At 53.5% G+C, this 12538-nt stretch overlaps 1 protein-coding gene across 2 annotated transcripts in view; it reads left to right on the top strand.

Moving 5' to 3' along the window:
• The window catches only part of SNTG2 (syntrophin gamma 2), a 180448-nt gene that overhangs the window by 150751 nt on the left and 17159 nt on the right, over positions 1-12538 (top strand). For both annotated transcript variants that reach the window (XM_053891208.1, XM_019435837.2), the window contains 2 exons: positions 9808-9900; positions 12147-12257. In XM_053891208.1, the coding sequence (XP_053747183.1) occupies positions 9808-9900; positions 12147-12257 (204 nt within the window). The remainder of the gene's footprint in view (positions 1-9807; positions 9901-12146; positions 12258-12538) is intronic.

Genomic DNA, 12538 nt, shown 5'->3' with positions numbered 1-12538 from the left:
CCCACCCTCCCTCGGGAGAACTCGGGTGGGGCGCGACCTCGCCATCAGGTGCGCCGCCGTTCCAGACGAAAGCGAATCTTGAAAGCTGAGCATTCTGACCTGAGCCACCAGGTCGGCGTCCGTGGCAGGTGACGGGTCACCACGGGAGAGCGCGATGGGGCGCATTTCACGTTTGCAGAGAGCCACGGGCTTTCCACGGAGGGGGCGGGGGGCACGTCCACGCCCCTGACGAGCCACGCTGCCCACAGGCTGCTCCCAGCAGACGGCGCAGGTGGCTCATTTGCGTTGAAGTCCCCCGGGCGTTTGTCACGGACGAGGCACCCGGTGGCCTTGCTCCCGCCATCAGGACCCGAGGGAGAATATGACGTGGTTCACACGACTGAGCTTCTGCCCTTGTCGGCAGGGTACAGAAACGTGCGTACGTCAAATGCGTGAGCAGGCAGGGGTCGTGACCCCCGGCGTCGTTAGCGGTGGGACCCCTCAAGGGCAGAAGGTCCACACGGCGATGTCAGGGAGGGGACTTCCCGCCAACCGTGCGGCCACCTCCAGCCCCGTGTCGTCGGCCCTGGTGCAGAGGAGATCACGCCTCGTCTGGGAGCGTGCATTCTCAATGGAAGGCCCCGCGTGGCTTTGACTCGCCCGCGGCTGCTCGGGCCTGGGGGTCCCTGACTGGGCGTCACTGCGACCTGCCAGTCTGCATGGCGACGTCACACTCAGATGTTCCTAGAAACACACGTCACGGCTTCCCCCGGGCCCCCCTCTCCGGCTGGGCGGCCCCCGGATGTGGTTCCGTTGCGCCCAGCGGCCACATGCCAGAGGCGCCGGCTCCGTGACCCCAGCAGGCAGGTGATGCAAGGGTCCTGAGGCACTGAACACCGACTCCCCTGTCGCGGGGACTCATTGGCCCGTCCGGCGACTGTTCACAGCCCTGAGCCCTGAACACAGCGGAGAAATGGGAGCTTGAGGGACACTCATCGTGACCACACTTGCAGCCCCAGAAAGTGGGAAGAAGACGGCATTCTGCATCACCGCGTGTGCCGGGCGGCTGGTCTCCAGTGTCCCCAGCTGTGCTGCAGGCAGGGGGACATCCCAGTGTGTGGGGGAAGGAGGCGTCGCGGACGGGCACCCCAGGAGACGCACCCTGATGCCCCGTGGCCCCGGAGGCTGCAGGCCGGTCTCGCCCCTGCCGGTCGGAACAGATCGAGGGTCCGAACCGCCCTGGGTGATTACGGTGCCTCTCCTTAAAGAACAGACTTTCTCCCCTGGGTCCAGAGTGGGGACGGGACACCGGTGCTTGTATGGTCGGGAAGTCCCTCCGGAGGGGGTGGCGGCTCCCCTTGCAGAGTCCTCGGTATTTGGGCAAATAGGGAGAGGGGAGAGCCAGAGACGGGCTGGCGGGGCAGCGGGTAGAAGGGAGGACGCCGGGTCTGGATCAGGACGGGAGGGCAGCGTGCCGGCGGGTTCCGGGGAGTCTCTCCACAATCCAGGACTGAGATGGCGAGGGTCTTTCTTGGGCAGGCGAGGACGAGCGTGGCCGCGACGGTGACCGTCCGGTGACCGTCCACCAGATGAGGGGTCGGCTTGTGTGGTGGGGTCTCCGTGTACAGGACAGGAAGTTCCCCCAAGACCTCCCCAGTCTGAATCGTCACGCCCACTTTCCGAAGCAGGATCCTGCGGGATTCCTGCCCCCTGGTGTGGCATCCAGTCCCGGGGACTCTGTCCCGATTTCTCAGTTTTCTGGACTCGGAGGCGGGAAGGACAGCAGACGTGCTCTGGAATGTGTGGCCAGTTTCTCCCTCCGTGAACTTGGGCAAAATATTTCCCTAAACTCCTTCACTTCCTCTGAAATTAACGATTATAGTGTGCACACGAGAGCCACTCTGGGAATTACACTAATTTGTTTTTAAGTTTTTTTTAATGTTTATTTTTGAGAGAGAGAGGCAGAGCACGAGTGGGGGAGGAGCAGAGAGAGAGGGAGACACAGAATCCGAAGTAGCTCCAGGCTCCGAGCTGTCAACACAGAGCCTGACGCGGGGCTCGAACCCACAAACCGCAAGATCATGACCTGAGCTGAAGTCAGACGCTTAACCGACTGAGCCACCCAGGCAACCCTGGGAATTACACTAATCTTAACGTGCCTCCGTGCCAGGCCGTGTGCAGTTTGTACCCTGTGTTAATCTTTTAAAGTAAATCTGAGACGCGACCCTGTTTTCTGTGTTCTTTCTTTCACTGATGAGAAGACTCACGTTCGGAAGGGCTCAGTGGCCCCTCCGCAGCCCCGTCCATTTCTGCCTGATTCAGCGTCTCTCCTGTTCCTGGCTTGGACTCTGCCCCTCCCGAGGCCCCGCCTTCAAACCTCGAGAAGGTTTACACGTTTGTAACGTGTTCTCCTCCCGTGTGCGTCAGGCTGCGAGCTTCATCCGCCCGGCTGTCACCGCATCCCTGCTTCCCCATAAGGATGTCAGGAAGAAAGTTCTGGACTTGAACTTGTGGCCCGTTTCCTCACAGCAGCGTCTCAGGGCACCTCAGCAGGGTCAGCACCCCACAGAGAAAACCTCCAAATCAGGGGTGTGCCAGCAGGTATTTAAAACCCCTGCCCGTCTCCAGCTCAACACGTTTAACTAATGTCGTTTCGAGTGACACCTGTGTCACAGACCTCCACGGGTGCCCTCAGGCACCAGACGGAGGTCCTCTGGCTGTACATGCTGTGTCGCCTGCAGGCCAGGGTCCCGCCGAGACTGTCCCACTGTCCTGTCCCTGTGCCGTGGTCCCCCCGTGGTCCACGGTCCCGCCGTCCACTCTTCAAACAATGTTTGCTCCTATTTCAGCATCGGGTGCACGTGGTGCTGGGTGACGTGCAAAGTGCTGTGCGTTTTGTCCACATCAGTGTACCTAAATTTTAATTGTACCAGCCACATCCTGTTGGAATTTAAGAAAAACGAAACAGGATCTGTGTCCTCGCAGCAGCCTGCGGTCTGAGTATCTGCATCGGGTGGGCTGCTTCTGAGCTCACAGGACGAGGCACCGAGACCCTCGCCGTCCTACAGACAAACCAGGGCTCGCCGGCCCCACCGGCTGAGCTTTGAGGTCCCCGTGTCTGCTTAGACCGTCTCCCCTGCTGGTCGTGGGACACCTGCCAGAGCAGCAGGGGGTGCTTTCCATTCACAGATTTTGGTTCCACAGCAGATAACTGTGCTGCTTGTTGGGCCAGGACGATGCTCAGACGGGGCGTGTGGCCGGCGTCCGTACTCTGCGAACCCCCGAGAGCGGGTGCCCCTCCCACCAGCCTCCGCACCTGCAGCCTGTCCGGCTCCAGTAAACGGAGACTGTGTAAAGCTGAGGTCATGACTCTCAAGGAAACGTAAGGTGAACACGTGCCCAAAGATGTCATTTAGTTCCTTTATTAATGAGGGAAGTCGGGGTTGTTGGGACAGTCCACAGAGCCCTCGGGAAACCCACCGAACGCAGACGCTGTAATGTGGGTGCTTCCAGACGCCCCTGCTGGGTAGATGGAAAACCTGCTCGGGGAGGGGGGGTAGAGCAGCCTCCTAAACAGGCCCTCGGCTGGCTCATCCCGCCGGACGGAGGCGTCTTCCGACTCTACCAGACAAAAACAACCAAGTTAACTTTTGCCGCTTGTTAGCTGAATGTCACCCGGCTGATGATTTGTCCTTTTTTGCTGGAAAAGAATCTCCAGACATCATTCTTGCACTCACACGCTTGTGCACACACACTTGTTCTCCTGTCTGTCTTGATGGGAGACGTGGCCGGAGCCCGGACCGACCTCAGGGCAGCGTGGGTCACTCTACGGTCTGACGTCCTGTGGCCTCGAGCAGCCGCTGAAGCCAGAGAACAAACCTCTTCTAAGGAACTGGAAACAAACAACAGGCAGTCTGACCCAAAGTAAGCAAAAAAATATAAGTCGGAGTAGAAATCAGTGAACTAGACAGAAAACCAAAGAAAAACAGAAAATCAGTGAAACTAAAATTTGATTCTATAAGATCAAAAAATTAAAGTCTTGCCAGACTGATGAAAAGGAAAAGCATTAAGAATGAGGGACAAAATGTCACTACCCAGATATTTAAAGACACAGTCAGGGAACATTACATAAACAATTTCTAAAAATTAACACAAATCTGACAACTCAGAATGGACACAATCCTCGTAAGACACAAACCACCAAGCCTCCCTCAAGGGGAGACGAGTTACCCAAATGATACCATTTGTGGTTTAAAAGTGGAGTTTTTGCTAAGTCCTTTCCCACGAAGGAAATTCCAGTCCCAAATGGAGTCGTTGATGAGTTGTACTAAACATTAAAAAAAGGAAAAACTAATCACACAAACTAACCCAGAAAATTGGAAGTAGGAGGCAATGCTTTCAAGCTCCCACGAGCCCAGCATCACCCCACGGCCAGTGTTGGACAAGGTTGTGCAAAGTAAACACAGCTATGGACCATTGTCCTTTACGGGTGTAGATAAATATTCTAAACACAGTTTTACCTAATAAAATCCAGTAACTTCTTCTATAACAGGAATAATATGTCAAGTTAAAAAATTATCCTAGGAAAATACCATTGGTTTTATGTCTAAAATCAATCAAATTAGGGGCACCTAGGTGGCTCAGTGGGTTAAGTGTCCGACTTCAGCTCAGGTCATGATCTCGCGGTCTGTGAGTTCGAGCCCCGCGTCGGGCTCTGTGCTGACGGCTCAGAGCCTAGAGGCTGCTTCGGATTCTGTGTCTTCCTCTCTCTCTGACCCTCCCCCGTTCATGCTCTGTCTCTGTCTAAAATATAAAATAAACATTAAAAAAAAATTTTTTAATAAAATCAATCAAATTAATCTATCAGGCTAACAATTTAAAAGAGAAAAATCCTATCATCATTTCAACAGACCCAGGAAAATATTTGACAAAATCCAACTTCGTATCTGATCTAACAAACTCAGCAAACTAGAAATGGAAGAAACTTTCCTTAACCTGCTAGGAAGGCACAGAAGTGCCCACAGGTAACATCCTGCTTAGTGGCCAGAGACTGTGTCCCCGAAGACTGAGCATAGGCAAAGCTGTCCCCTGTCATCACTTGTATTGATATTTACCGAAGGCAGTAGCCAGGACCACAGCCAGAAAGATGAATAAGAGACACCAGGTTGAAAGGGAAAGAGTAAAACTGTCTTTACCCACAGATTTCATGACATTCCTACTAGAAACTCAGGTGGAATCTGCAAGAGAAGGGAGTTCAGCTACAAGAAGAAGTTGCAAGATCCAAGGTCAATATGTAAACATCCATTTCGTTTCCTGATATAAAGAGCAGACAACAAAAAATACTTGTAACAGCATCAAAAATATGAAATAATGTGGACAAATCTGAAACACATAAAAGACTTGTAACAAAACCGCAAAGCGTGGCTCAGAGACAAGTTAGAGGAAACTCACGTAAGTGGAGACCTAGACTCGTGCACGGCCCAGAAGTCACAAAGATGCTAAAAGGTCAGTGACCCTGCCGCCGATCCGTCGATGAGATTCCAGGTGCCGTCCCAGCAGCCTCGTATGTGGACTCTGACAAGATGATTCTAAACTTCATGTTGGGAATGGAGGGACAGAAGATGTCTTAGGTAACTGGAAAAGGAACAGCAAAACGCGGGGACCTACACTGCCTGATCCCAAAGCTGGAGAAGCTGGGGCCATTGTGACCGTGTGCGGTTACCACAAAGACCGGCAGAATCCAGAATCCAGAAGTAGACCTACACAGACATAGACCATGTCCTCTGGCACGGAACGGCCCTTCAGGGGAGGATGGAAGTCTCGGACAAGGCCTGCTGGAACAATTGGGTATTTATGCAAAAAAATGGACTTCAATCCATACCCCACACCATCTATGAACATAGGCTCAAAATGGGTCATAGACAGGGGCGCCTGGGTGGCTCACTCGGTTGAGCGTCCGACTTTGGCTCAGGTCGTGATCTCGCGGTCCGTGAGTTCGAGCCCCGCGTCAGGCTCTGTGCTGACAGCTCGGAGCCTGGAGCCTGCTTCGGATTCTGTGTGTGTGTCGCTCTCTGCCCCTCCCCTACTCAGGCTCTGTCTCTCTCTGTCAAAAATAAATAAACATTTTAAAAAATGGGTCAATGGGGGAGAAGAAGGGGGAAAAAAAAGTTGGGGAGGGAGGCAAACTATAAGAGACTCTTAAAAACTGGGAATAAACTGAGGGTTGATGGGGGGTGGGAAGGAGGGGAGGGTGGGGTGGGCATCGAGGAGGGCACCTGTTGGGATGAGCATTGGGTGTTATATGGAAACCAGTTTGACAATAAATTTCATATTTTAAAAAAATGGGTCATAGACAGAAGTATAAATGCAAAACTATAAAACTTCTGGAAGAAAATAGTAGGTAAAATCTTTCTGACCCTTAGTGATGCAAATGTTTCTCAGATATAAAACCAAAACCACAATCCACATAAAAGGAAAACAATGATAATTTGGACTTCATCAAAATAAAAAACGGGTATTAGTTGAAAGACAAGTGCCAGGAAACGTGAAAAAGATGCCAAAATGTGGGAGGAAATACTTGCAAGGCGTAGATCTCACAAAGGGCTTGCAGCCATAATCTATAAAGAGATCTCGAAGCTCAATAATGAGGAAAACAACCAAACCAACAAAATTTGGGCAAAACATTTGAGTACACAGTCCATGAGAGAAGATGTGCAGACCGGAAACCATCACGTGAGAATACGCTCAGAGTCGTTAGGAGGAGAGTGCAAATTGCACACCTGTTAGCAGGACTGAAATTTAAACGCCCAAGGACGGATACCACACGTAGGTGAGGACGTGGAGGGATGGGAAGTCTGGCACGTGGCTGGTGGTGATGTAAAGTGACGTGACCAGTCTGGCCAGTCCCTGCATTAAACGCACAGCCACCCTAAGACGGAGACATCCCGCTCCTTGCCTTGTTGTGCACAGAAGCTTTGGTGGCAGCTGCTGTCCAAATCCTCAAACAACCCGCCTGTGCATCGACGTGGGACTGGTTAGATACGTGGGATGTCAGGGCTGTCCACGAATGTCGGGCACACCCAGCAACGCGGGAGGCACTCCGCCTGACGAGAGAAGAGTACGTTTCGTGTGGGTCGCAGAGCGGAGTTCTCGTTCTGATGAGGTCCGATTCAAGATTTCTTCTTTCCTGGCTTGTTCTTGGTGTCGTTTCTAAGATCTCCGGGTTTCGTTCCAGGTCAGGGCGGTTCCGTCCCGTGTCTTCCTCTAACAGCTTTCTAGGTTTCCCGTTTACACTGTCACCTGTGCCATGTGGATGGGACGTGGGTCTCCCCGTCTGCGAGCCCCTCGCACTCCAGGCTCCACTGTGAGCCAGCCTTTCCGGGAAAAGAAGGAAAGGTGGCTGTGGACAGCTCCGCGATGGCAGGCGTTTGTGTGGCGGTCAGGGCCGCGCGGTGGGGAGGGCCCGGGTAGGAGCTGTCCTCGGAGAAGCGGGCGCAGCCCCAGGCAAGCTGGGAGCAGGTGGGGCCCGACAGCACTGGCCGCACGAGGGGCCCCTTCCAGCCGACCCGTTCGGAAGGGGGTGAAGTGGTTTCCAATTAGTAACACCCTCTGACACTTGGCGACACGAATTTAATTTACAGGTGATTTTATCAAAATCATGATTTCACTTATCGAATGTCATTAACCAGCACATTTTTTAGATACTCAGAGGTCCCTTTAGTTCCAGCCAAATCCGGAATTACTTTTTGGCGGGTAAATTCCAAAATGTCCTCTCTGCCCAGTTCATCAGAACATTCAAATGACCTCAGCTTCTGGCAGCTGGGCACGATACTCAGGCGTCCGCCTGCCTCACCTGGGGTGCGTCCCGAGGCACATCGTCCCCGGCCCACAGGGCCCACCTGCTTGAGCCGCTCGCATTAGGGCCGTCGGTCAGCTTCGTGGCTTCCGTGTTGCTGCTGCGTCTGGTCCGCATAGACCTGTGTGTAGGACCCGCGGGCCGGCTGCCTCTTCCAGTGCGCCGTGGCCCCGGAACAAGTCCAGGTCGTGTTAGGGTTTTGTCCAAAGCAAGAGCAAACGAGTCCAGGGAGGGATTTAGGACTCTTCACATAAATGAGGCACAGGAAGTCTCGTGTGGGCTGTTCGGTTGTTCCCAAGTGTCTGGGTGTGGCTTGTGGTTTCCCGCAACCACGTCTGTGTTCTTGTATTCACTCTGCCGGTAGGGCGTCCCCCACGTGCCACATACTTCCTTAGATGTTTTCATCCGGGGAAACTGAGGCCCAGAAAGGTGCCTTCCTCCACGGGGTGGCCGGGCCCGGCCAGTCCCGAACGTCCCTTCTCGCTGGACGGGCAGCTGTGACGTAGGTTTTCTGGGTGTCACAGGTAGCGTGAAGTTACAGAGGCGTTTTCACCGGTCCTCACCAGTGTGCGTGTGCACGCACCTGAGAGAGATTTGCTGCCCTTTTAATATTTGTCGAATTTGTAGGAGACTGAGAAGTAACCTTGAGTAAGTCATTTAACTTTCTTATTGATTTTCTTCTTTCCAACATGATTGCTATTTCGTGTCCTGGAATGGTGCCGTGACGTGTAATTAATTGATGTTTGTAAAGCACTTGACATTGAAATATGCACAACGTAATTTCCTTAAATGCTTAAATCAATCTTCCAGATACATTTTTAAGAAATCTCAAGCTTGCGGTATTCAAAATGAAACACATCAGTGAGAGTTTTGTGACAGCATGTGGAGTAGGACAGATAGGATTTATGTCTCCTGAAGAAAATAAGCCCAGAGGACCCGAGAGAAAACCGAGCGAATGTTAAGTAGCACTTAGGTGAGATAGATTTATGGGGTCATTAAAAGGTAGTTACTGGTTCGTTACCAGAAGCACCAGTTTAACTGCACAATTAAGTTTCAGATTGTTTTCGTCGTGTGCAGGAAGCTTATTGGAATTTCAGTTTACCTGCTATGGTTTTGGTCAGATTTAGGTTGAAACGGTCAACCTAATTGTGTAGCTTATGTTGATTTTGCCTAAATGCACAACATTTCCACAAGTGACCTGGAGGGGACTGGCCTCTCTTCAGGCGTCTTCGCTCCCCTCACCAGACAGAGCGTCAGGGCAGTCAGGTGGGACCACGCCACCTTCAGGCCTCCTCTGAATTCATGTTAAAATCGCGCTTTTCTCTTAAAGTGTTACTCGTTTGGTTGGGTAATCTCTGCACTGTGTTCACCAGTGACCTCACAATTAAACTCATTGGATACATTTACAAACTTTCCAGAAAGGTCTGATGACCATTACCCTGATACTAGCCTGTGATTTCCGTCAGGCTTACTGCTGTGTTACGTAAGCGTTGCATATGTGATGGTTGTCCGTGTGTGTTCACACCCAGAAATGGGCCAGTGACCACTTCGTGCTGCTGGTGGGTGCGCTTGGGCTGGCAGGAAGGGTGTCCGGGAGCACTTGCCGTCCGGCTGGGCCTGTCCCTCACCGAGGCTCAGGTTGCTGCCACCTGCTGGGGCGGTGGGTGCCACCTCCCCGCCGGGCAGAGTAACTTGGCGGGTGCCGGCGTGGGCTGCGCCGATGGCCGTGGGGGTTCGTGGCTTGAGCTGCAGCCGGGGCCTCCCGGAGCACAGCGCTCCTGAGAACCCGCTGCGGAAGGCAGGGATGACGCGGAGTCCTGCGCACGTGGAAATGGAGCAGAAGCGCTGCCTGTGTGCACATCGTTGGCACTTTTACAACTGTCGTTTCTGGTCGTGGGGGTTTTGCGACTAGCTGACTGATGTTAAACTCCATGGCTAAAGACTGTTCTGTTGAAACTAATGCTCTTTTCTAGTCCAAAACGTACACGTGCAGCTGGCAAGGAGAAATGCTGTGTTTCACGGTGGATTTCGCGCTGGGATTCACCTGCTCTGACAGCAAGACGAAGGTAAGGGGTCAGCAGGCACTGCCGGGGGCCGGGGCGACGCGCTGTTACGGTCAGAGGCACGGGCGTCGGGGTTGTGCCCTCACAGGAGCCCTGGCTACACGGTGCCCGCAACAGCACCCACACCATCGCGGGCTGGGTTTCCTGGGTCCTGCTCCAGGGAAAGACCCCCCCCCCCACCCGCACTGAGGGAACATTAACTACCGCCTAGAGTAAAACCGGAACATTCTGGTGCGAGTATGGCCCCTGTTACTGGTGGGCTCATCAGGTGCTGGTTCCCCAGATGCGCAGCTGTGGCTGGTCTCCCTCATCCTGGATGTAAACCCACGTCCTGAGCAGCTGTTTCCACCAGCACCTCTGACAGGCCTGAGTCGTCACCTTAGCCAATTATTTCCTGACACAACATTTACAATATTTTAAAGTCCAAGCTGCTCGTTCAGAACGCAGGGCTGGGAGAGCATCGGCCGGACCAGCACTGTCTGTGCCTGGCCTGTGGCCTGCAGTGGGTCGGCCCTGAGCCAGGGACACCTCATCTCCAGAACGTTCTCAAGGGTGTGTTTCCAGACCTGTGCTCTAAAACCTTTGAATACTCTCATCTACGAATTAATCCCTGCAGCCCATTCAGGAGCCCCTCGCAGCTCCCATGGGGGTGGGCTTGTCCTCAAGGACGTCTGGAAATGTCTGGGGGCGTCTCGTATTGTTATGACTTGAAGGGGAGTGTCCGCCAGCCTCTGGTGGGCAGAGATCACAGATGCTGTAAACGCCCGCGATGCCCAGGATGGCTGACAACAGTCAGGGGTGCAGAGCGGGAGCTGTGATCTAAGTGGGGGGCTGCCAGCTGGAACCTCACTGTCGCCCTCCTTGCAGGAGCACGGGAGGCTGGGTGGAGCTTTGACAACAGGGGTCCTGGTGCTTAGAACAGCAGCAGTCTCCATTTGCAGGAACACCGAATGCAAAAAGGATTCCGTGTGCCCCATCCAACGTCAAGGCCACAGTGAGGCCGTGCACAGATCTCCATGGACAGGCTCTGTGCACAGATCTCCGTGGACAGGCTCTGTGCACAGATCTTCGTGGACAGGCTCTGTGGACAGATCTCCGTGGACAGGCTCTGTGCACAGATCTTCGTGGACAGGCTCTGTGCACAGAGCTCTGTGGACAGATCTCCGTGGACAGGCTCTGTGCACAGATCTTCGCGGACAGGCTCCGTGCACAGAGCTCTGTGGACAGATCTCCGTGGACAGACTCTGTGCACAGATCTCCGTGGACAGGCTCTGTGCACAGATCTCCGTGGACAGGCTCTGTGGACAGGCTCCGTGGTACAGGTGCCGCTGCTCGGCCTTCAGCCAGGTCTGTGTGACCTCCGTGCTCGTGTCCTCACGATGAGCCACTTAGCAGCTGGCCTGCAGCAAGGAGGAGCCGTCGGCCCCGCTGTGAACTCGTCTTTCTGGCCTCATGCTCCACGAAATCCTGGGTTCCAGGAGATCAGAGCCGAGACTTCGCAGCTCTCACCTGAAGAGCAGTTTCGAGTCCTCCCTCTGCCCCGTCGAGGCCCCACGTACCCCTCTCTGGCCGCGTGTGGGTGTGTCATCTTGGGGGACGACCCCCCCCCCCCGGTAGGAGCCCTTGAGCTCGCCATCCGTCTGTCTGTCCATCGGTCAGAGGAGCCAGGCGCAGGGTATTTATTAGCTGCAGACTTTTTCTTCTATTAAACAACAAGAACTTACAAAGCACATCTCATGTCTGGAGAACCTTAGCAGACAGTAGTAACAGGTAACCATCCACCTTCTTCTTGTTGGTTCCAGAGAAACGAATGGGGAGTGATTTGCACGTAGCCCCAGGTGGGAACATGTCCACGGATCGAAGGTTTTCACCGTCTGTGCTCCGGACCGTGTCTCATGCTCTGTAGCAACAAGCGGCCTCTGAGTGGATTTTTAAGTCTTATAGGCAGAGAAAGGAGCGTTGACCATATGATGCTGGCCGCCAGAGTGCAGGAAGGAGAAAGTCGGGGGGGCAGGTGGGGAGTGTGGCCGTGGACGCCTGGAGCCCAGTGCACGGACAGAGGCGGTCCGTGCGCACAGAATGAAGGGTGGGAAGGTGGATTCTGGCAAGTTATCACATGCTCAGGGCCGATAAGAAAATTAAGCAAATGTCTGCATCTGTATACATAGAGTATTTAACGTATGACTAAATATGAATTAAATAAATGAGCTCCCGTTTCTAAATAACCGATTAATTTCATTCCTTTTCAGAATGTGCTCTGGAGATTTAAATTTTCTCAGCTTAAGGGATCTTCGGATGACGGAAACGCTCGCGTAAAGCTGCTGTTCCAGCATCCAGACACCAAACAAATAGAGGTGAAGGTAGGGAACCTTGTTTGTACTGCCACCCGGCCACGTGCCACGTGAAACCTCAGAGGTCAGAGGATGAACACGTCAGTCCCATGTGCCACTGCCTCCAAGCCCAGATGGCCAGGACATCACTACAGCCCGTGGTCTGTGTCTCTCAGAGACACTTCTGTCTTGGGGTTGTGATCCCTGAACCATGTGAATTCATCCTACTGAAAATTATAAGTTCCTTATAAATGTCAGTAGGGAATCAATATTTAAAAATACATGAGGGGCGCCTGGGTGGCTTAGACGGT

This window comes from Panthera pardus, unplaced genomic scaffold, assembly GCF_024362965.1.
Source record: "Panthera pardus isolate Hobbes unplaced genomic scaffold, ASM2436296v1 HiC_scaffold_26, whole genome shotgun sequence".
Lineage (NCBI taxonomy): Eukaryota > Metazoa > Chordata > Mammalia > Carnivora > Felidae > Panthera > Panthera pardus.
Note: the sequence above shows the minus strand (reverse complement) of the source record. Positions and strands in the feature narration are given on the sequence as shown.